The sequence below is a fragment of the Rhinoraja longicauda genome, chromosome 4 (assembly GCF_053455715.1).
Source record: "Rhinoraja longicauda isolate Sanriku21f chromosome 4, sRhiLon1.1, whole genome shotgun sequence".
Taxonomy (NCBI): domain Eukaryota; kingdom Metazoa; phylum Chordata; class Chondrichthyes; order Rajiformes; family Arhynchobatidae; genus Rhinoraja; species Rhinoraja longicauda.
Window position 1 is genome coordinate 10728884 of NC_135956.1, and position 24519 is coordinate 10753402.

Here is a 24519-nt window from a genome sequence, read left to right on the forward strand (position 1 = left end):
ATTTTTTGATAAATGATAAGGTCTGAGTGGGAAGAGTGTTTGAAATCACCTTTTCTCCAACACCTCCAAATCCCATTTCATGTGTGCAGCGACCTTGAGAGCAAGAAGCTTCAATGTGCGGTTCCTCTTGTTGTCAGTCGGTGGGTGGACCTGGTTCTGCTCATTTACTGACGGCTTGGAGGCCTGCTCCAAAAACTGGTTGATCAGTTGAATTGGTGAAGGATCTGCCTCAACAAAACAACAATGGTTACCAAGGCTTAGAAATAACAGACCTACAGACACACAGTAGTTTAGTTTAGTTTAGTTTATTGCCAAGTAGACAGCGGGTTAGTTAGCATCCTTGAAAGTATGGATAACACTTTGGTCTGCCCGAGCTTTGTTGACCTCCCAGCGGAGCGAGCTGTCCGTCGGGGAATGTTGCCGACTGGCCCGCTGCAGACTGCAGGAGTACGTGCTGAGGGACGCACTGAAGCTCGGTGCAGCCAACGCCAAGGCCCTGTGGGGGTGGACCACAGTCTAGGGTCCTTCCGCTGCTGGACATGGGGGGCAGGGTGTGGTGGAGACGCCCCTCCAAATAAGGGATACTGTGTAAATTTCAATGTAAATTTGGAAATGAATACCTGTATTGAACGTGTAACCTCCGGAAATGGCGGATGGGGTTGTTAAAAAGAAGATGTTTTGTAAATATTTATTACTTGAATAAAGTATTTTTTGATAAAAAAAGGTATGGATAGGCAAGGGCCAGTCCCCTTGCTCAGACTGGTCCTGACCAAAACATTACCTATCCATTCCCAGCACAGATGCTGCCTGACCCACTGAGTTACTCCAGCACTTTCAGCTATACCTAATTAGTGAGTTGCAGTAATTTTGAGGCTAAAATTAGTTTAGTTTAGTTTATTGTCAAGTGTACTGAGGTACAGTGAAAAGCTTTTGCTGTGTGCTATCCAGTCAGTGGAAAGACAATACATGATTACAATCGAGCCATTCACAGTGTACAGATACACGATAAGGGGATAACGTGAATAATGTTTAGTGCAAGATAAAGCCAGTAAAGTCGGATCAAAGGTAGTCCAAGGGTCTGCAATTAGATAGTAGTTCAGGACTGCTCTCTGGTTGTGGTAGGATGGTTCAATTGCCTGTTAACAGGCCCTAGAAATCGTGGATGCATTGGTGATCATTTTCCAATGTTCTATAGGCTCTGGATCTGTTCCTGTGAACTGGAGGGTAGCTAATGTAACCCCACTTTTTAAGAAAGGAGGGAGAGAAAAAAACAGGGAATTATCGACCAGTTAGCCTGACGTCGGTCGTGGGAAAGATGCTTGAGTTGATTACTAAAGATGTAATCGCAGCACATTTGGAAAGCAGTGACAGGATCGGTCAAAGTCAGCAAGGATTTATGAAGGGGAAATCATGCTTGACTAATCTTCTGGAATTTTTTGAGGATGTGATAAGTAGAATGGATAAGGGAGAGCCAGTGGATGTGGTCTATCTGGACTTTCAAAAAGCCTTTGACAAGGTCCCACACAAGAGATTAGTGTGCAAAATTAGAGCACATGGTATTGGGGGTAGGGTATTGACATGGATAGAGAACTGGTTGGCAGACAGGAAGCAAATAGTAGGAATTAACGGGTTCTTTTCAGAATGGCAGGCAGTGACTAATGGGGTGCCGCAAGGCTCGGTGCTGGACCCGTTATTTACAACATATATTAACGATCTAGACAAAGGAATTAAATGTAACATCTCCAAGTTTGCGGATTAAACAAAGCTGGGTGGCAGTGTGAGCTGCGATGAGGATGCTATGAGGCTGCAGGGTGACTTGGATAGGTTGCAGATGCATGGCAGATGCAATATAATGTGAATAAATGTGAGGTTATCCACTTTCGTGGCAACAACAAGAAGGTTGATTATTATCTAAATGGTGTCAGATTAGGAAAAAGGCGGAAGGCAATTTAGGATTGAGATGAGGAAAAAACCCTTTTCACCCAGGGTTGTGAATCTGTGTAATTCTCTGCTACAGAAGGCAGTGGAGGCCAATTCACTGGATGTATTCAAGTGAGAGGTAGATATAGCTCTTAGGGCTAATGGAATCAAAGGATATGGGGAGAAAGCAGGAACGGGGTACTGATTTTGGATGGTCGGCCATGATCATATTGAATGGTGCTGGCTCGAAGAGCCGATTGGCCTACTCCTGCACCTATTTTCTATGTTTCTATGTTTAACAACTGGGAAGAAACTGTCCTTGAATCTGGAGATGTGCGTTTTCACATTTCCCGATGGGCGGAGGGGGAGAAGAGGGCGTGGGCGAGGCGCGACTCGTCCTTGATTATGCTGCTGGCTCTGTAAGCTCTGACATTGAGAATAGACTTTGCTCACACAACAACTTCCACATGTTTAAAGTGTCTCTTGTGTTTAAAGAGGCACAACGTGTTGGAGTAACTTAGCGGGTCAGGCAGCACCTCTGGAAAACATGGATAGGTGACGTTTCGGAACGTAACCTTCTTTGTGTTTTGAAACGTCATCTATCCACATTCTCCAGAGATGCTGCCTGACCTGCTGTTACTCCCACACTTTGTCTTTTTTTGACAAACCATTCCTTCTCTCCAGAGATGCTGCCTGACCCGCTGAGTTACTCCAGCATTTTGTGTTTACCTTAGATTTAAACCAGTATCTGCAGTTTTCTTTCCTACAGTTAGTTACTTGTGTTTTCCACACATTTACAACTAGAAGCTTTAACCCAAAATTAAATTGCTGTTCACAATTCTTTCTCTGGAATGTCGCAGGCTGAGGGAAGATCTGATAGGTACATAAAATTACGAGGCATGGATAGGGTAGACAAGCAACACCATTTCCCCAAGGGTTTAAATGTGAAAGACCAGAGGGCATTAAGGCGAGAGGGGCAAAGTTTAAAGAGACAAGTTTTTATTTTTACACTGTGAATGATAAGTGCCTGGCCTTTAGATAAGCACATAGATATCCCTTTGGAATTACTCAACATGTTGATTTTCCTTTTCTGTTTTAAAGGCCCCCATGGAAGTCATTCCTTTGACTGAGCGTTTGACCATGCCACCTAATAACTTCTACTGTTTTACAATTTACATTTGCCTGATTACACATCGATGAAACAATATTAAGACTGTGCAGCGCCACCTGTTGGTTAGGCCACTTGCTGAGCGAACCTTCGGCACTCCACTGGCAGGGTCTGGTGACTTAGTGGAGTCAAGGGTTTTTTTGAACGGTTGTTGTACAGAGAGAGAGAGAGAGAGAGAGAGAGAGAAACTGAAAGAGAGACCTCTGGTGAGTGCTGTGCGCGGTTTCTCGTGTAAATAAAGATTTACTGACCGGCCCAACTTAGCATCTCGTCTCATTCTGGGCTGGACCGTTCTGAGACCTGCCACAATCGGTCACCCCGACGTGATTCGAACACGCAGCCTTCTGACATCTAAATATCAAGGCCTCAAGGCGCTGCTTCTCCGCACCTTCGGGCTCAGCCGCATGGAGCGAGCGGCGCGGATCCTCAACATGGGCGGGCTCGGCGACCGGAAGCCGCCGGCCCTCACGAGCAAGATGCTCACGCTCATGGACGGCCACCAGCCCTGCTTGCTCTTTGAATACGCGTTCCTGCAGCAGTTGCCGGACGACATCCGCCTGCTCCTCTCTGGGGCGAAGTTTGATGACCTCCTGGCGTTAGCGGGGCGTGCCGACGAGCTGTGACTGGTCAGTGGGCAGGAGATGGGCGCGGTGGATCGGGGGTCCACAGACACCTGGAGGGCGCAGCAGGGCCGTGCTTCGATCGTTTGGCTGTCGGCAGTGCCCTGGAGAGCCCAGCGACAAGCCCCAAGCATGGAGTATCCTCACCTCAGCACTGCTACTCTACGCACGTGCACGCAGGCTTCCCCCCCGACCAGCTCCGTATCGCCAAGGCATGGGGATTGTACAGCGCTCCGACAGCCCGTGGGCGTCTCCATTACACATGGTGCCCAAGGCGTCCGGAGGCTGGAGGCCTTTTGGAGATTACCGACACCTTAATGACTCCACCACTGCGGAACGGTACCCTATTCCACACATTTAGGACTTTACCGCCCATCTGGCCGGCTCTGTCTTTTCCCAAGGTCGACCTGGTGCGGGGCTATCACCAGATTCCTGTACACCCGGATGACGTGCCCAAGACGGCCATTATCACTCCTTTTGGGCTATTCGGGTGTTCGACGCCATCCATGGCTCATCCTTCCATCCGGGCGACGACTACCGTGGTAGCTGCCCGGTTCATGCGGCACGGCTTGGGCAAACAGGTCGGTGACTGGGCCCGGGCGTGCATTCCGTGCCAGGCGTCAAAGGTCCAGCATCATGTCCGGGCGCCCGTACAGGATTTCACTGTGCCTCGTCGGCGGTTCGATCACATCCACGTGGATATCGTGGGCCCGCTTCCCCCGTCCCGGGGGGTCACTCACCTCCTCACTGTGGTGGATCGATTCACGTGGTGGCCTCCGCCGTTCCACTTGCTGTCACATCTGCTGCGATGTGTGCCCGAGCCCTCGCTGCCCACTGGATCGCCCGCATTGGTGTGCCGGTGGACATCTCGTCGGACCGGGGGGGCTCAGTTCACCTCAGAACTGTGGTCTGCGATGGCCCGCCTGTTGGGGATCCAGCTCCATCACACCACGGCCTATCATCCACAATCTAACGGTTTGTTGCAGCGGTTTCATTGTCATCTCAAGGCCGCTCTGAAGGCACGGCTCATAGGCCCAGAGTGGATGGACAGTTGTGGTAGAGAGAGAGAGAGAGAGACAGAGAGAGAGAGAGAGAGAGACAGAGAGAGAGAGAGAGAGAGAGAAAGAGAAAGAGAGAACTCTGGTGTGTGCTGTTCGCGGTTTCTCGTGTAAATAAAGATTTACTGACCGGACCAACTTAGCTACTCGTCTCATTCTGGGCTGGACCGTTCTGAGACCTGCCACAAACTGTACTATTGACATCTATTATAGACTAGGTAGACACAAAATGCTGGAGTAACTCGGCGGGACAGGCAGCATCTCTGGAGAGAAGGAATGGGTGACGTTTCGGGTCGAGACCCTTCTTCAGACTATAGGCCAGGTCCTGTTTGTTGAGTTTAGTTTTTTTTATTTTGGAGATACAGCGCGGAAACGGGCCCTTCGGCCCACTGGGTCCGTGCCAACCAGCGATCCCCACACATGAACCTATCCTACACACACTAGGGACAATTTGTACATTTACCAAGCCCATTTATTTACATACCAGTACGTCGTTGGAGTTTCCATTACGGACCTTGTTTTGTTTTGCAATATTATGGTTACTGGGTATCGCAGTTAGCAATTTATTATATTTTGGGGTAGGATCATGGATAGGAGAGGTTTAGAGATATAGATCAAAAGTGGGCAAATAGGACTAAAGGTGGTGCAGCGGTAGAGTTGCTGCCTTACAGCGAATGCAGCGCCGAAGATCAGGGTGCTGTTTGTGCAGAGTTTGTACGTTCTCCCCGTGACCTGCGTGGGTTTTCTCCGAGATCTTCGGTTTCCTCCCACACTCCAAGGACGTACAGGTATGTAGGTTAATTGGCTTGGTAAATGTAAAAATTGTCCATAATGTGTGTAGGGTCGGGTTAATGTGCAGGGATCGTTGGTCGGCACGGACCCAGTTGACCGAAGGGCCTGTTTCCTCGCTGTATCTCTAAACTAAACTAGAGTAGCTTAGATGGGTCGGCATGGACGAGCTGGGCTGACCCTTTTCTGTGCCATACAACTATGATTATTCTACATTATCTGTGTGTTATTGCATTTACAGGCCTGTAAAGCTGCAGCAATTACGAATTCCACTGTTCTGTTGTTGGTACATAAGACAATGAAATACTTCTGAAATATTTAAAGGGCGAGAGTGCATTTTGATCCCTTTGTAATTCATTTTTGCTAAGTGACTGATAAGAGATGAGGAAAAACTTTTTCACCCAGAGAGTTGTGAATCTGTGGAATTCTCAGCAGTGGAGGCCAATTCACTGGATGTTTTCAAGAGAGTGAGATATAGCTCTTAGGGCTAACAGAATCAAGGGATATGGGGAGAAAGCAGGAACGGGGTACTGATTCTGGATGATCAGCCATGATCACACTGAATGGCGGTGCTCGAAGGGCCGAATGGCCTAATCGCACATATTTTCTGTTTCTATGACATTGAGCACTCTGCCTCTGATGTAGAAAGGGCACAGTGACAGGTCTGGTTGGACAAATGGTACCACCTTGGAAATGCCACTTTAACGATGTGATAAGAGTATCACAGCTGCTGTAAAAGAGACTTGCACAATCTTCTTGAGGCAGGGCGCACAGACATACCTGGATAACACTTCTGCAAGTGTTTTTCCAGCAATCCTTCATCCAACAGAAACTCAAACCAGATGGTCTGGGGTGGAGTAGAGGGGCGGCTGGAGATTGTTGCCTCCCGATCAGCTGCTTCCGCACTCATTCTGCTCCGGTATTAGTCCTGAAAGCACAAAGGATGTCAAACCAAGGTAAAATTTAAGTCTCCTCACCTCACCCTCATAAAAGGTCCTTAGAACATAGGACATGTTGAAAGACTGGAGCGACTAGGCTTGTATACACTGGAATTTAGAAGGATGAGAGGGGATCTTATCGAAATGTATAAAATTATTAAGGGGTTGGACACGTTAGAGGCAGGAAACATGTTCCCAATGTTGGGGGAGTCCAGAACCAGGGGCCACAGTTTAAGAATAAGGGGTAGGCCATTTAGAACGGAGATGAGGAAAAACTTTTTTAGTCAGAGAGTTGTGAATCTGTGGAATTCTCTGCCTCAGAGGGCAGTGGAGGCCAATTCTCTGAATACATTCAAGAGAGAGCTAGATAGAGCTCTTAAGGATAGCGGAGTCAGGGGGTATGGGGAGAAGGCAGGAACGGGGTATTGATTGAGAATGATCAGCCATGATCACATTGAATGGCGGTGCTGGCTCGAAGGGCCGAATGGCCTTCTCCTGTACCTATTTTCTATTGTCACGTGACAACACAGCACAGGAACGGGCCCTTCAGCCCACAATGTTTGTGCCGAACATGATGCCAATTGAAACTGATCTCATCTGTCTGTACATGATCCATTTCCCTCTACTCCCTGCACTCCCATGTGCCTGTCTAATAGCCTCTTAAACGCCACTATTGTATTTGCTTCCACCATCACTCCTGGCAACGTGTTCCAGACCTCCACCACTGTCTGTGTAAAAAGACTTGCATAGCACATCTCCATTAAACTTTCCTCTTCTCACCTTATAGCTATGCCCTTTAGGGTTGATCATTTCCACCCTGGGGAAAAAGGTTCTGTCTACCCCATCCACGTCTCTCATAATTTTTTAATACTTCTATCAATTCTCCCCTCAACCTCTGACGGTGGTTCTTCGTTGAATATACAACAGACAAAAAAGAACATCGAATGAAGCTGCACGTGGGCACTAAACAATAGACAATAGACAATAGACAATAGACAATAGGTGCAGGAGTAGGCCATTCAGCCCTTCGAGCCAGCACCGCCATTCAATGCGATCATGGCTGATCACTATCAATCAGTACCCCGTTCCTGCCTTCTCCCCATACCCCCTCACTCCGCTATCCTTAAGAGCTCTATCCAGCTCTCTCTTGAAAGCATCCAACGAACTGGCCTCCACTGCCTTCTGAGGCAGAGAATTCCACACCTTCACCACCCTCTGACTGAAAAAGTTCTTCCTCATCTCCGTTCTAAATGGCCTACCCCTTATTCTCAAACTGTGGCCCCTTGTTCTGGACTCCCCCAACATTGGGAACATGTTATCTGCCTCTAATGTGTCCAATCCCCTAATTATCTTATATGTTTCAATAAGATCCCCCCTCATCCTTCTAAATTCCAGTGTATACAAGCCCAATCGCTCCAGCCTTTCAACATACGACAGTCCCGCCATTCCGGGAATTAATCTAGTGAACCTACGCTGCACGCCCTCCATAGCAAGAATATCCTTCCTCAAATTTGGAGACCAAAACTGCACACAGTACTCCAGGTGCGGTCTCACCAGGGCCCGGTACAACTGTAGAAGGACCTCTTTGCTCCTATACTCAACTCCTCTTGTTACGAAGGCCAACATTCCATTGGCTTTCTTCACTGCCTGCTGAACCTGCATGCTTCCTTTCATTGACTGATGCACTAGGACACCCAGATCTCGTTGAACTCCCCCTCCTCCTAACTTGACACCATTCAGATAATAATCTGCCTTTCTATTCTTACTTCCAAAGTGAATAACCTCACACTTATCTACATTAAACTGCATCTGCCATGTATCCGCCCACTCACACAACCTGTCCAGGTCACCCTGCAGCCTTATTGCATCTTCCTCACAATTCACACTACCCCCCAACTTAGTATCATCTGCAAATTTGCTAATGGTACTTTTAATCCCTCCGTCTAAGTCATTAATGTATATCGTAAATAGCTGGGGTCCCAGCACCGAACCTTGCGGTACCCCACTGGTCACTACCTGCCATTCCGAAAGGGACCCATTTATCCCCACTCTTTGCTTTCTGTCTGTTAACCAATTTTCTATCCATGTCAGTACCCTACCCCCAATACCATGTGCCCTAATTTTGCCCACTAATCTCCTATGTGGGACCTTGTCGAAGGCTTTCTGAAAGTCGAGGTACACCACATCCACTGACTCTCCCTTGTCAATTTTCCTAAAATGTGCTCATTACCTTTAGAGTTAGCTTTCTCTCTTGTGCAAAGGATGTTTCCACTAGTGGGAGAGTCGTGGAACAGAGGGCACAACCTCAGAATAAGAAGACGTACCTTTAGAAAGGAGATGAGGAGAAATGTCTTTAGTCAGAGGGTGGTGAATCTGTGGAATTCATTGTCACAGAAGGCTGTGGAGGACAAGTCATTGGGTATTTTTAAAGTGGGGGTTGACAGATGCTTGATTAGTACGGGTGTCAGGGGTTATAGGGAGAAGGCAGGAGAATGGGGTTGAGGGGAAAGATGGCTCAGCCATGGTTGAATGGCCGAGTAGACTCGATGGGCCAAATGTATCGCTAAAATAAACACCTTGCTTAATGACCACCACAAAGCTGAATGGTAGATGGATAAAATGAACCAACTTGTTAGTGATATACACACTGATAATTTGCTTTTAATTGCATTGCTGGTTTGCAGCATGAGATCCGAGTTCAAACCCGACTATGGTAGAAAATTGGTTGTCAGACAGAAAGCAAAGAGTGGGGATAAATGGGTCCCTTTCAGAATGGCAGGCAGACTAGCTATTTACAATATACATTAATGACTTGGATGAAGGGATTAAAAGTACCATTAGCAAATTTGAAGATGATACAAAGCTGGGTGGCAGTGTGAACTGTGAGGAAGATGCTATGAGGTTGCAGGGTGACTTGGACAGGCTGTGTGAGTGGGCGGATGCATGGCAGATGCAGTTTAATGTGGATAAATGTGAGGTTATCCACTTTGGTGGTAAGAATAAGAGGGCAGATTATTATCTCAATGGTGTCAAGTTAGGAAAAGGGGACGTACAACGAGATCTGGGTGTCCTAGTGCATCAGTCACTGAAAGGAAGCATGCAGGTACAGCAGGCAGTGAAGAAAGCCAATGGAATGTTGGCCTTCATAACAAGAGGAGTTGAGTATTGGAGTAAAGAGGTCCTTCTGCAGTTGTACAGGGCCCTAGTGAGACCACACCTGGAGTACTGTGTGCAGTTTTGGTCTCCAAATTTGAGGAAGGATATTCTTGCTATTGAGGGCGTGCAGCGTAGGTTTACTAGGTTAATTCCCGGAATGGCGGGACTGTCATATGTTGAAAGACTGGAGCGGCTAGGCTTGTATACACTGGAATTTAGAAGGATGAGAGGGGATCTTATCGAAACGTATAAGATTATTAAAGGGTTGGACACGTTAGAGGCAGGAAACATGTTCCCAATGTTGGGGGAGTCCAGAACCAGGGGCCACAGTTTAAGAATAAGGGGTAGGCCATTTAGAACGGAGACGAGGAAAACCTTTTTCAGTCAGAGTTGTAAATCTGTGGAATTCACTGCCTCAGAAGGCAGTGGAGGCCAATTCTCTGAATGCATTCAAGAGAGAGCTAGATAGAGCTCTTAAAGATAGCGGAGTCAGGGGGTATGGGGAGAAGGCAGGAACGGGGTACTGATTGAGAATGATCAGCCATGATCACATTGAATGGTGGTGCTGGCTCGAAGGGCCGAATGGCCTACTACTGCACCTATTGTCTATGGGTGCTGTCTGTATGTTCTCCCCGTGACCTGTGTGGGTTTTCTCCGGGAGCTCCGGTTTCCTCCAACACTCCAAAGACGTTCAGGGTTGTAGGTTAATTGTTTTGGTAAAATCGCAAATTATCCCTAGTGTTAGGATATAAATCCCCCAGTGTAGGATAGTGTTAGTGTGCGGGGATTGCTGGTCTGCTGAAGATGAGGTTACAGGCATGCCTTTAGACTTCAATTATCGACTGTGGCACTAAGGTACTCTGGTAGAACAAGTCCATGGTCATCATAGTATAACACACATATGCTCGTGTTTCACACAAAGGAAGACGGGCTCTAACTGTAGGAGGTCAATCATCTCAGCCCCATGACGTTTCGAGTCAGTCTTAGGAACAACTGCCTCCAGTTGTTTTATCAATGACTTTCCTTCTGCCACAAAGGCCATTCCTCAGAAAGTAAACCGTTAATACCAACAACGAGACCCAAATAAGGTCTCCATTTTCACTAAGAAAGTGGTGGGTATAGGGAACAAGCTGCCAGAGGAGGTAGCTGAGGCAGGTACTACATTTAGCATTTAAAATACACTTAGACAAGTACAAAAGGTTGGATAAGTTTAGAGTGAATGTGCAGGAAGGAACCTCAGATGCTGGTTTGCACCGAAGGTGGCAGGTGGGACTAGCAAGGCACCTTGGTCGCTGTGGACAAGTTGGGCTGAAGGGGCAGTTTTCATGCAGTGTGACTGTGACTCAGATTTAGGCATGGGCTGATTAATTTGAGGATAATATGTGCACCATGTGCCCTGCCATTGAAAAAGATAATCACCCTACTTGATGTGTAGGAAGGAACTGCAGATGCTGGTTTAAACCAAAGATAGATGCAAAATGCTGGAGTAATTCAGCAGAACAGGCAGGCATCTCTGGTGAGAAGGAATGGCTGCCTGTCCTCCTGAGTTACTCCAGCATTTTGTATCTACCATCCACTTAATGTTCACTGGCATTATCCTGGAGTTTCCCCATCATCAACATCTACAAGACAGAAGCCTGGCAGAATTCACTCTGAACAAATACTGCACCAACACTCAAGGAGCTCAACTCCATCCAGGTAAAACAGCCTGCCTGGCTGACGCTACATGCATCACCCTAAACATTCGTTCTCTGTACCACCAGTGCACCATAGAGTCATACAGCGAAGAAACTGGAAACATGCCCTTCAGCCCAACTTCCCCACACCGACCCACAGAGGGGAGCAGCGAGAGGGAAAGAGGGAGGGAAGGAGGGAGGGAGGGAAGGAAGGGAAGGAGGGTGGGAAGGAGGGAGGGAGGGAAGGAAGGAGGGAGAGAGGGAAGGAGGGAGGGAAGGAGGGAGGAAGGGAAGGAGGGAAGGAGGGAGGGAGGGAAGGAAGGAGGGATGGAGGGAAGAAGGGAGGGAAGGAAAGAGGGAGGGAGGGAAGGAAAGAGGGATGGAGGGAGGGAAGGAAGGAGGGAGGGAGGGAAGGAAGGAGGTAGGGAGGGAAGGAAGGAGGGAGAGGGTAGGACAAAGTGGGAGAAAGAAAACAGTAGAGAGCTGGGGATAGAGGGAGAACACAGGGCACAAGGAGAGAGCGGGGAGGGGGGGGCAGGGTAGAGAGAGGGAAGAGGAGAGAGGGAAGCGGAGAGAGGGAAGTGGAGAGAGGGAAGTGGAGAGAGGGAAGTGGAGAGAGGGAAGAGGAGAGAGGAAGAGGAGAGAGGGAAGAGGAGAGAGGGAAGAGGAGAGAGGGGAGAGGAGAGGAGAGAGGGAAGAGGAGAGAGGGAAGATGAGAGAGGGAAGAGGAGAGAGGGAAGAGGAGAGAGGGAAGAGGAGAGAGGGAAGAGGAGAGAGGGGAGAGGAGAGGAGAGAGGGAAGAGGAGAGAGGGAAGATGAGAGAGGGAAGAGGAGAGAGGGAAGAGGAGAGAGGAAGAGGAGAGAGGGAAGAGGAGAGAGGGGAGAGGAGAGAGGGGAGAGAGGGGAGAGGAGAGTGGGGAGAGGAGAGAGGGGAGAGGGGAGAGAGGGAAGAGGGGAGAGAGGGAAGAGGAGAGAGGGAAGAGGAGAGAGGGAAGAGGAGAGAGGGAAGAGGAGAGAGGGAAGAGGAGAGAGGGAAGAGGGGAGAGGGAAGAGGAGAGGGAAGAGGAGAGAGGGAAGGGGAGAGAGGGAAGAGGAGAGGAAGGGATGGGGGAGAGAGGGAAGAGGAGAGAGGGAAGAGGAGAGAGGGAAGAGGGAAGAGGGGAGAGGGAGAGGGAAGAGAGGGAAGAGGAGAGAGGGAAAGGGAGAGAGGGAAGAGGAGAGAGGGAAGGGGAGAGAGGGAAGAGGACGAGAGGGGAGAGAGGGAAGAGGAGAGAGGGAAGGGGAGAGAGGGGAGAGGAGAGATGGAAGGGGAGAGAGGGAAGAGGAGAGAGGGAAGGGGAGAGAGGGAAGAGGAGAGAGGGAAGAGGAGAGGGGAGAGGGAAGAGGAGAGAGGGAAGAGGAGAGAGGGAAGAGGAGAGATGGAAGAGGAGAGATGGAAGGGGAGAGAGGGAAGGGGAGAGAGGGGAGAGGAGAGAGGGAAGGGGAGAGAGGGAAGGGGAGAGAGAGGGAAGAGGAGAGAGGGAAGAGGGGAGAGGGGAGAGGGAAGAGAGGGAAGAGGAGAGAGGGAAAGGGAGAGAGGGAAGAGGAGAGAGGGAAGGGGAGAGAGGGAAGAGGAGAGAGGGGAGAGAGGGAAGAGGAGAGAGGGAAGGGGAGAGAGGGAAGAGGAGAGAGGGAAGAGGAGAGAGGGAAGAGGAGAGAGGGAAGGGGAGAGAGGGGAGAGGAGAGGGAAGGGGAGAGAGGGGAGAGGAGAGAGGGAAGGGGAGAGAGGGGAGAGGAGAGATGGAAGGGGAGAGAGGGAAGAGGAGAGAGGGAAGGGGAGAGAGGGAAGAGGAGAGAGGGAAGAGGAGAGATGGAAGGGGAGAGATGGAAGGGGAGAGAGGGAAGAGGAGAGAGGGAAGAGGAGAGATGGAAGGGGAGAGATGGAAGGGGAGAGAGGGAAGGGAGAGAGGGAAGAGGAGAGATGGAAGGGGAGAGAGGGAAGGGGAGAGAGGGAAGAGGAGAGATGGAAGGGGAGAGATGGAAGGGGAGAGAGGGAAGGGGAGAGAGGGAAGAGGAGAGAGGGAAGAGGAGAGATGGAAGGGGAGAGATGGAAGGGGAGAGAGGGAAGGGGAGAGAGGGAAGGGGAGAGAGAGGAGAGGAGAGAGGGGAGAGGGGAGAGGAGAGAGGGGAGAGGAGAGAGGGGAGAGGGGAGAGGAGAGAGGGGAGAGGGGAGAGGAGAGAGGGGAGAGGGGAGAGGAGAGAGGGGAGAGGGGAGAGGAGAGAGGGAAGAGGGGAGAGGGGAGAGAGGGAAGAGGAGAGAGGGAAGAGGAGAGAGGGAAGGGGAGAGGGGAGAGAGGGAAGAGGAGAGAGGGAAGAGGAGAGAGGGAAGAGGAGAGAGGGAAGAGGAGAGAGGGAAGGGGAGAGAGGGGAGAGGAGAGGGAAGGGGAGAGAGGGGAGAGGAGAGAGGGAAGGGGAGAGAGGGGAGAGGAGAGATGGAAGGGGAGAGAGGGAAGAGGAGAGAGGGAAGGGGAGAGAGGGAAGAGGAGAGAGGGAAGAGGAGAGATGGAAGGGGAGAGATGGAAGGGGAGAGAGGGAAGAGGAGAGAGGGAAGAGGAGAGATGGAAGGGGAGAGATGGAAGGGGAGAGAGGGAAGGGGAGAGAGGGAAGAGGAGAGATGGAAGGGGAGAGAGGGAAGGGGAGAGAGGGAAGAGGAGAGATGGAAGGGGAGAGATGGAAGGGGAGAGAGGGAAGGGGAGAGAGGGAAGAGGAGAGAGGGAAGAGGAGAGATGGAAGGGGAGAGATGGAAGGGGAGAGAGGGAAGGGGAGAGAGGGAAGGGGAGAGAGAGGAGAGGAGAGAGGGGAGAGGGGAGAGGAGAGAGGGGAGAGGAGAGAGGGGAGAGGGGAGAGGAGAGAGGGGAGAGGGGAGAGGAGAGAGGGAAGAGGAGAGAGGGGAGAGGGGAGAGGGAAGGGGAGAGAGGGAAGGGGAGAGAGGGAAGGGGAGAGATGGAAGGGGAGAGAGGGAAGGGGAGAGAGGGAAGGGGAGAGAGGGAAGGGGAGAGAGAGGAGAGGAGAGAGGGGAGAGGGGAGAGGAGAGAGGGAAGAGGGGAGAGGAGAGAGGGGAGAGGGGAGAGGAGAGAGGGGAGAGGGGAGAGGAGAGAGGGGAGAGGGGAGAGGAGAGAGGGGAGAGGAGAGAGGGGAGAGGGGAGAGGGGAGAGGAGAGAGGGGAGAGGGGAGAGGAGAGAGGGGAGAGGAGAGAGGGGAGAGGAGAGAGGGGAGAGGAGAGAGGGGAGAGGGGAGAGGAGAGAGGGGAGAGGAGAGAGGGGAGAGGGGAGAGGAGAGAGGGAAGAGGGGAGAGGGGAGAGAGGGAAGAGGAGAGAGGGAAGAGGAGAGAGGGAAGGGGAGAGAGGGAAGGGGAGAGAGGGAAGGGGAGAGAGGGAAGGGGAGAGAGAGGGAAGGATTGAGTGGGGTAGAGAATGAAGGGGTAGAGGGGGGAGGTGTAGACGTGGGGCCTACCCGCCCGCACCCAGGGAGGGCGGCTGTGGGGGCGGTGAGGGCCCCTCACTCTCACTCACGGCCTCGGTCTCGGCGCCGCCATCTTGGTCGCGCTGCCGGGAGCGCGCGGACTGTCCCGGAGCGCGCGCGCGGACTGGCCCGGAGCGCGCGGACTGGCCCGGAGCGCGCGCGCGGACTGGCCCGGAGCGCGCGCGCGGACTGGCCCGGAGCGCGCGGCGGTGGCGGCTGCTGGTGCTGCTGCTGCTGCTGGTGCCGCCCCCGCGGCGACCCGGCTGGCTCACATGTCCACGGGCTAGCATTGCGTCCATGCTGGCTTGCATTGCACGCTCTTGGCTTGCATTGCATCCATGACACGTTGCTGGCTTGCATTGCATCCATGACACGTTGCTGGCTTGCATTGCATGCATGCTGCTGACTGACTTGCATGCACACTGCTGACTTGCATTGCCTCCTGCTGACTTGCATTGCACTGCAGTTATTTTCTTATACTACTTGCACGCTCTTGGCTTGCATGGCATCCATGCTGACTTGCATGACACGTTGCTGGCTTGCATTGCATGCATGCTGCTGACTTGCATTGCCTAATGCTGCTGACTTGCATTGCCTAATGCTGCTGACTTGCATTGCCTAATGCTGACCTGCATTGCCTAATGCTGACCTGCATTGCCTAATGCTGACCTGCATTGCCTAATGCTGACCTGCATTGCCTAATGCTGACTTGCATTGCCTAATGCTGACTTGCATTGCATGCATGCTGCTGACTTGCATTGCCTACTGCTGAGGGAGAGGGAAGCGAGCGTCCGGTCCAGTTAGCGGGCGGCGGCGGAGTCGGCCATGGAGTGGGTGCCGCCATCTTACCGCGGGCCTCCGGCAGCCGCCGCCTTCGCTTCGCCCCGCCGCACTGCCATGGCCGCCACTCCTCGTACAACGCGGGCGGGCAGGGCCAGGACGACCCTGCCTCCTGGGGGCAGCGCAGCCGGGTTGGAGGCGACTGGAAGCCTCGCCGGCGCCCCGGGGAGACTTGAGCCGGCGGCCTGGGGCCCGTACCCGGGGCCTGAGGAGGAGCAGCGGACGGCGCTCCCCTCCCCGCCCGTGGGGCTACGGACCACCGCCCAGAGAGAACCGCCCCGGTCTCGACGGTCCCCCCAAGCCGTGGGATCAGCCGCAGGACTACCCCCGCCCCCACGATGTCTCCACTGTCTTGTGTGCATGCCACATGTACAGTCGGCAAGTCGTTGGTTCCAGCGGCTTTAGGGCTTGTCTACCTAGCGTGTGAAGCCTGGGTTCGGCGAATTGCGCGGAGGAAACCACCAGAAGGTTCAACGGGCAGAAAGACGATCCCAGCAAAGCGTCGTGGAGCGCAAACAGGGCAGAGTGAGATACGTAGGGCACTTCTGTCCATCCACTGCATCCCGACCTGTCCCCAGCCGTCTCGACTATGTCTTGCTGCTGGGGCCCGATAGGCCGGGACGAGAGAGTGAGGCCGACGATCTGCGCAACTCCCCCTCACTTAAATCCAAGTCAAGCGCAAGTCATGACTTCAACCTTGGCCAGCATACCAGGGCTGGCGGCGATCCCAATCAGCGGTCGCAATAATAAGATTGAAAGTAAAGTCATGGTCATCTTCGAACCCGAAGGACGAACAACAACAACAGCTGCTGACTTGCATTGCCTACTGCTGATGTGCATGCATGTACACTGCTGGCCTGCACCTCACGCAGTCATGTAATCATGTAATCTTTTCATTTTCTTGTATTTTTAATTTTCATTTACATGTTGTATTCATTTCATGTATTAATTTAATTTTCATTGAAGTATCATAAAAGTTATATTGCTATTTACAAATTTGTCAAAGATAGGGGAATCAAGAACCAGAAGACATATATCTTCTGTACCAAAACCTACCTCCCTATACCTCCTCCCTCAACTCGGTCCAAAGTCCTTTCAGGTGAGGCAGATGTTCACTTGTGTAGGAAGTTCCAGATGTCAATTTCTCTACATCGGTGAGACCAAGCGCAGGCTCGGCGATCGTTTCGCTGACGCCTTCGCTCAGTCCGCTTTAACCAACCTGATCTCCCGGGTTGCTCAGCACTTCAACTCCCATTCCCAATCTGACTTTCCTGTCCTGGGCATCCTCCATTGTCATAGTGAGGCCCGACGCAAATTGGAGGAACAGCACCTCATATTTCGCTTGGGCAGTTTACACCCCAGCGGTATGAACATTGACTTCTCTAACTTCAATAGTTCCTCTGTCCCTCTCTTTCCCCTCCCTCTTCCCAGTTCTCCCACTAGTCTTCCTGTCTCCTACTACATCCTATCTTTGTCTCGCCCCCTCCCCTGACATCAGTCTGAAGAAGGGTCTTGACCCGAAACATCACCCATTCCTTCTCTCCCGAGATGTTGCCTGACCCGCTGAGTTACTCCAGCTTTTTGTGTCTACCTCAGATGTTCACTTGCATTCCCTCGAACCTTATCTACTGTATCCACTGTGTGGACTCCTATATATTTTTCTGAACACCTCCGCTCAGTCACCTAAGCGATCTTTCTGATTGCCAAACACTTTAACTCCCCCTCCCATTCCTTTTCTCCTGAGATGCTGCCTGACTAGCTAAGTTACTCCAGCGTTTTGTGTCTGTCTTCGGTTTAAAACAGCATCTGCAGTTCCTCCCTACACATTGCATTCAACATGTCAGTCACTGAATGCACCGCAAAGCAATCAAAAAGAGAAAGACATTTGCTGGGGATGGTGGTTTAAATAAGTAAATGAATACATGAAAATTAATGCATATACATTTATACGTATTCATTTTCATGTATTCATTTAATTTCCGTAGAAGTCCACAGAAGTATCATTAAAGTTATATTACTATTTACAGATTTTCCCAGGGTAGCGGAATCAAGAAAACGAGGGAGGGGAGGGAGGAAAGAAGTGGGGGAGGTCGAGAGGGAGGGGAGGGAAAGGGGAGAGAGGGAGGGAGGGGAGAGAGTTATAACATTTATATTGCTATTTACAGATTTACCCAGGATAGGGGAATCAAGAATCAGAGGACAGAGGTTTCAGCTGAGAGGGGAAAGATTTAATAGGAACCTAAGGGGCAAAATTTTCACTCAAAAGGTGATGGATATATGGAACGGGCTGCCAGGGGAGGGAGTTGAGATAGGTACATTTTAAAATACGTTTGGGCGGGTACATGGATAGGAAAGGTACGGTGCCCTCCATAATGTTTGGGACAAAGACCCATCATTTATTTATTTGCCTCTGCACTCCACAATTTGAGATTCTATTTGAGATAATAGAAAAAATAAAAATGTGGTTAAAATGTACATTGTCAGATTTTATTAAAGGGTATTTTTATACATTTTGGTTTCTCCGTGTAGAAATTACAGCTGTGTTTATATATAGTCCCCCATTTCAGGGCACCAAAATGTTTGGAACACAGGTGTTTGTAATTACTCAGGTGCGTTTAAATGCCTCCTTAATGCAGGTATAACAGAGCTCTCAGCACCTCGTCTTTCCTCCAGTCTTTCCATCACCTTTGGAAACTTTTACTGCTGTTTATCAACATGAGGACCAAAGTCAGAGAAGCCATTGTGAGACTGAGAAACAATAAAACTGTTAGAGACATCAGCCAAACCTTAGGCTTACCAAAATCATCTGTTTGGAACATCATTAAGAAGAAAGAGAACAGTGGTGAGCTTACATTATTTTATCGCAAAGGGACTGGCAGGCCAAGGAAGACCTCCACAGCTGATGACAAAAGAATTCTCTCTATAATAAAGGAAAATCCCCAAACACCTGTCCGGCAGATCAGAAACACTCTTCAGGAGTCGGGGAAACAAAACTGCAGATGCTGGTTTAAATCGAAGGTAGACACAAAATGCTGGAGTAACTCAGTGGGTCAGGCAGCATCTCGGGAGAAGGAATGGGTGACGTTTTGGGTCGAGACCCTTCTTCAGTCTGACAATGATCCCAAACATACTGCTAAAGCAACAAAGGAGTTTTTCAAAGCTAAAAAATAGTCAATTCTTGAATGGCAAGTCAATCACCCAATCTGAACCCAATTGAGCATGATTTTTATATGCTGAAGAGAAAACTGAAGGGGACTAGCCCCCAAAACAAGCATAAGCTAAAGATGGCTGCAATACAGGCCTGGCAGAGCATCACCAGAGAAGACACCCAGCAACTGGTGATGTCCATGAATCGCAGTCTTCAAACAGTCAAAGCATACAAAGGATATACAACAAAATATGAAACATGACTACTTTCATTTACATGACATTGCTGTGTCCCAAACATTATGGTGCCCTGAAATGGGGGGATTATGTATAAACACTGCTGTAATTTCTACATGGTGAAACCAAAATGTATAAAAATGGCCCTTATTAAAATCTGACAATGTGTACTTTAACCACATGCGATTTTTTTTCTATTACAAATTTCAAATTGTGAAATGCAGAGGCAAATAAATAAATGATGGGTCTTTGTTCCAAACATTATAGAGGGCACTGTACATGGATGGATATGAGCCAAATGCAAGTAAATGGGACTAGCTTAGATGGGGCATCTTGGTCAGCATAGACCAGTTGGTCCGAAGAGCCTGTTGCGTGCTGGATGACTATAATTCTTTGGCAGCATCTTCCCAGTGAAGGTAACCAGTGAAACAGCACCCATAGTCAGGATGAAACCCAGGCCACTGGTGCTGTAAGGCAGCAATTCTACCGGTGTGCCACTGTGTCGCCAAACCAACTACTTACCAACCAACCCATCGACCTTTCATAGAGACAAAATGCTGTCCCGCTGAGTTACTCCAGCATTTTGTGTCTATCTTTGTTGTAAACCAGCATCTGCAGTTCCTTCCTACACGATCCGTCTACCTTTCAGTCTAACAAGAAATGAACAATGACATTTCATTGATGTTCAAGAATGACGAGAAATATAAACATTTTATTGTGTAAAAAAAAGGGTTACATTTATATTTACAACCCAATAGAACCACTTTCGTTTGAGAACTTGTCACTGCATAACTGTCACATAGATTATTAATTACTTCACAAGTAGTACAAAGTATGGCATGACATTGGTGCTGGTCAGTCTGATTGTTCCGATATGTGGGACCATGTGCTTTTCATGGCAAACCTCTTTTACCCTGTGTCCAATGCACAAAGAACAAAATGGTGGAAAGCAAAATTTCTCAGTCAATTTTAGTTTCGTTTAGAAGCACAGCACGGAAACAGGCCCACTGAGTCTGCACTGACCAGTGATCCCCACACATTAACACTACGCTACATGCACTAGGGACAATTTTATATTTATAACCAAGCCAATTAACCTGCAAACCTGTACCTCTTGGGAGTGTGGGAGGAAACCGAAGATCTCAGAGAAAACCCACGCAGGTCACAGGGAGAACGTACAAACTCCACACAGAACAGATCCTGTAGTCGGGATTGAACCCTGGTCTCAAGCGTTGTAAGCGCAGCAAATCTACAGCTGCACCACCGTGTCAATGGCACTGGACTGAGAAGAATTCATACCGAAGAATCCATCAGAGGGTTTCAGCTACAGAGTGATACAGTGTGGAAACAGGCCCTTCAGGCCAACTTGCCCGCACTGGCCACCATTTTCCATCTACACTAGTCCCACCTGCCTGCATTTGGTCCATATCCCTCTAAACCTGTCCTATCAATGTACCTGTCTAAATGTTCCTTAAATGTTGCAATATCACCTCCAGGAGCTTGTTTCATACACCCACCACCCTTTACAAGAAAAAGTTACCTCTCAGGTTCCTATTAAATCCTTACTCCCTCACCTTAAACCTATGCCTGTGGTTCTCGATTCCCCTACTCTGGGCAATGGACTGTGGGTCTACCTGATCTATCGCTCTCATGATTTCGTACACCTCGATAAGATCATCCCCTCATCCTCCTGCGCTCCAGAGAGGTTGGATAGACTTGGATTGCTTTCTCTGGAACGTCGGAGGTTGATGGGAGACTTTCAGAGAAGTATTTAAAGTTGTGAGAGGCATAGATAGTGTAGACAGTCAGCAACCTTTTTCCCCAGGGTGGAAATATCCAACACCAGAGGGCGTAGTTATAAGGTGAGAGGGGGAAGGTTTTATGTAATTGTACACGGTAAGCTTTTTACACAAGAGGGTGGTGGGGGTCTGGTGGTGGAGGCAGATATGATAGTGGTGTTTAAGAGGCTTTTAGATGAGCGCACGATAGTGCAGGGAATAGAGAGATACGGATAATGTGCACGCAGATGAGATCAGTTTAACTTGGTATCATGGTCGGCACGGACACTGTGGGCTGAAGGGCCTGCTCCTGTGCTGTACTGTTCTATGCTAATCATGAATGCAAAGGGACAGATTGTGCCATTCTTGTTAATTTGTCGCTGTATTGTTTATTGCATCGATTGCCAGGGTGAGAGAGCTGGTGGGGTTTGGGGGGGTGGGTGGTCAGGAGGGAAGGGAGTACAGAAGTACAAAGAGGAAACAACATTTCTTATGAATACAATTGCCATCAATTCACAAGATTGATGTTATAGCTGAGAGCCCCAAATAATCAACAATTGTTATTGGGGAAGGCAAAAAAAATTCTTGATTAGTCCGGATGTCAGAGGTTAAGGGGCGACGGCAGGAAAATGGGGTTGAGGGAAAGATAGATCAGCCATGATTGTATGGCAGAGTAGACTTGATGGGCCGAATGGCCTAATTCTACTAGAACGTATGAATTTATGAAAATGAGACATCAGGAGCTATTAAATATCTCATTGAGATGCGGGTAGTATGCGGATTTTCAATGATTGGATTCAGTTCAGCTCAGTTTAGTTTATTGCCACATGTACCGAGGTACAGTGAAAAGCTTTTGTCGCGTGCTAACCGGTCAGCGGAAAGACAATACACGTTTACAATCGAGCCATTTACAGTGTACAGTTACATGATAAGAGAATAAATAACGTTTAGTCCAAGGTAAAATCAGCAAAGTGCGATCAAGGATAGTTTGAGGGTAGAATGGACAGACCTGTGAGGAGGTTAAGATCATAGTTAAAGTAAGAAATGCTGTTGGAGGGGTAGATTTAAAAGTGTGGAGCAGTAGTAATGTGTGATTGTAGATCCGCTTCTGTGACCAGCACACAAAGGGCCGCCTGGGTTGGGCGCCATCTTGGAAGCTGATGGATGGGAAGAGTGTGACAGTGGATTGTGAAAGAGTGGTAATTGCTCCTTTACAATGTTGTCAGGAATAAATGGGAAGAAGAGTCCTGATCTGAAACGCCATCTACCCATGTAATTGTGAGATGCGGCCTGACCCGCTGAGTTACTCCAAAACTCTGTGTCTTTCTTAGGTAGGAAGATGCCCTTTATTTGGGTAGAATAAATATGATGGTGCAGAGCCACCAGCTGGCCACTGTTGGTATTGCGAGCTGCCTTCACGAAAGTTGATCTACAAATTGGAGGAACATCACCTCATATTTTGCTCGGGCAGCTTATACCTCAGCGGTATAAATATTGACTTCTCTAACTTCAAGTAATCCTTGCTTTTCCTTTCTCTCCATCCCTTCCCCTTCCCAGTTCTACGACCAGTCTGACTGTCCCCGATTGCATTTGATCTCTGTTTGCTTTCATCACTTTCTCCAAGCTAACAATGATCTATTCCACATTTTCCTTGAACTTCATCTCTTCTGAAGAAGGGTCTCAACTCGAAACGTCACCCACTCCTTCGCTCCAGAGATGCTGCCTGTCCCGCTGAGTTACTCCAGCTTTTTGTGTCTATCTTCAGTTTAAACAAGAATCTGCTGTTCCTTCCAAGCATCTCTTTTAATGTCTTGTTTTTCACACCTTACCCTTCCTTATTTCTGTGTGTCTCTCTCCCCTGACTTTCAGTCTGAAGAAGGGTCTCGACCCGAAACGTCACTCATTTCATCTATCCAGAGATGCTGCCTGTCCCCCGCTGAGTTACCCCAGCATTTTGTGTCTATCTACAAATAATAAATATCTCTTCCATTTAATGTGACGGATTTAAATTACGAATCCACCAATAAATGCAGCTTGCATTAATGTTGATGCTTTTGCTCTGTGTAGGCCGCGAATAGAGCTGCAAAGGGAAGCACTTTATTCAAGGACCTTCTGCAATTTTTGCAATAACTTTTTATTTTATCTTGCACATCTCTGGTAAAATCCACATTGATTTCCCCATCTCAAATAACCCTGAGTCTCTTGAAATTCTTTGTAGTAGTTTCGCAACGGACGCAAGGCCGATTTCAAGTGTAATTAGAGTTGCCCACTGTGCGTAGCTGTAGTCATAGACAGACTAGATCCAGTCAAGGATAACGGATATCCTTGCCTAATATACATCAATGAATCATTTATTTCAGTCTGGCCAGCATGGCGATCATTTTACTAAAACGTGCTCTGGTATATGATGCACAAAGATGTTGAAAGGAGATTTACTAAACATTGCAATGAATGTGATTTGTGTAACAGACTATCAAAGCAGGGGATCAAGCAAAGTAAAATATAATGTGTAGGAAGGAACTGCCGATGCTGGTTTAAACCGGTAGGTTAATTGGCTTGGTATAAATGTAAAAAATTGTCTTGTGTGTGTAGGTGGGCGAATGGCCTGTTTCCACGCTGTATCTCTAAACTAAACTAAACTAAATTAAACTCCCATCCATTAGTTGCCATTTACTTGTTCTATTTTCGTGGTTGAAACTCGGTTTCAGGATAAATAGGCTATCGGAGTGAAATCAAAGATAGACACAAAAAGCTGGAGTAACTCAGTGGGACAGGCAGCATCTCTGGAGAGAAGGAATGGGTGACGTTTCAGGTCGAGACCCTGCTTCAGACTGAATTCACTTGGGGCAGCGTTTGTGGCACATTGCCTTGGGTGTAAACTGTTGACTTAAGGGACCGGTTAGAAATGATACCCTCTGGGAAAAAAATTCTGATTTAAAAGAAAGGCAAGATAAACAACATGGATGCTGCCATTTGACCACACTAATATATATCTATGCATAGAAATGACTATCAATTATTTTGAAGATAGACACAAGAAGCTGGAGTAACTCAGCGGGTCAGACAGCATTTCTGGAGAGAAAGAATAGGTGACGTTTCAGGTCAAGACCCTTCTTCAGACTGAGAGTCAGGGGAAAGGGAAACGAGAGATATAGACCGTAATGTAGAGAGATATAAAACAAATGAATGAAAGGTATGCAAAAAAGTAACGACGATAAAGGAAACAGGTCATTGTTAGCTGTGGGCTAGGTGAAAACGAGTTACAGACAATGAGTCTCAACAAGACGACTTCGAAGCTAGTACGACTTGAGTGGGGGAGGGAAGGAATACAATGTACGTTCCAGTTATCCTTCATCATTTCTACTACTTTCCATTCCATTAATGGGAAAAAAACACTGCCTTCGTATCCTTGATCACCGCATTTCATTTGTTCAATTATTAAGTTCAAGACAGGAATCCCATCAGTATTCCTTGGGTGCGATGGTACAATGACGTTTAGAAGTTCATGATCTTTGCTTTTTTTGTTAGTAAATCTCAGCAATAGTGTATCAAATGTTCAGGCTGTCAGAGCATCGTGCAATGCCCTTTGATTATATCAAATCAACAATACGACAGAATTCATTCTAATTCAATACAGAAGACATCCACGCAAAAAAAAAAAAAAAATTGCAAAGAAATATTTAAACTGCTA

The 24519-nt window shown here is 48.7% G+C and overlaps 1 protein-coding gene across 6 annotated transcripts in view; it reads right to left on the minus strand.

Moving 5' to 3' along the window:
* Positions 1-14971, minus strand: part of ints8 (integrator complex subunit 8) — a 72343-nt gene extending 57372 nt beyond the window's left edge. For 2 of the 6 annotated variants that reach the window (XM_078397166.1, XM_078397160.1), the window contains exons 1-3: positions 14818-14948; positions 6336-6483; positions 50-224 (exon numbers count right to left, since the gene is read on the minus strand). In XM_078397166.1, the coding sequence (XP_078253292.1) occupies positions 50-224; positions 6336-6465 (305 nt within the window). In that variant the 5' untranslated portion in view covers positions 6466-6483; positions 14818-14948. Of the gene's footprint in view, positions 1-49; positions 225-6335; positions 6484-8723; positions 8818-14817 lie in introns of all 6 variants that reach the window. The other 4 variants (XM_078397162.1, XM_078397163.1, XM_078397161.1 and 1 more) reach the window with 4 other exon arrangements.
* Between the last annotated feature and the right edge of the window lie 9548 nt (positions 14972-24519).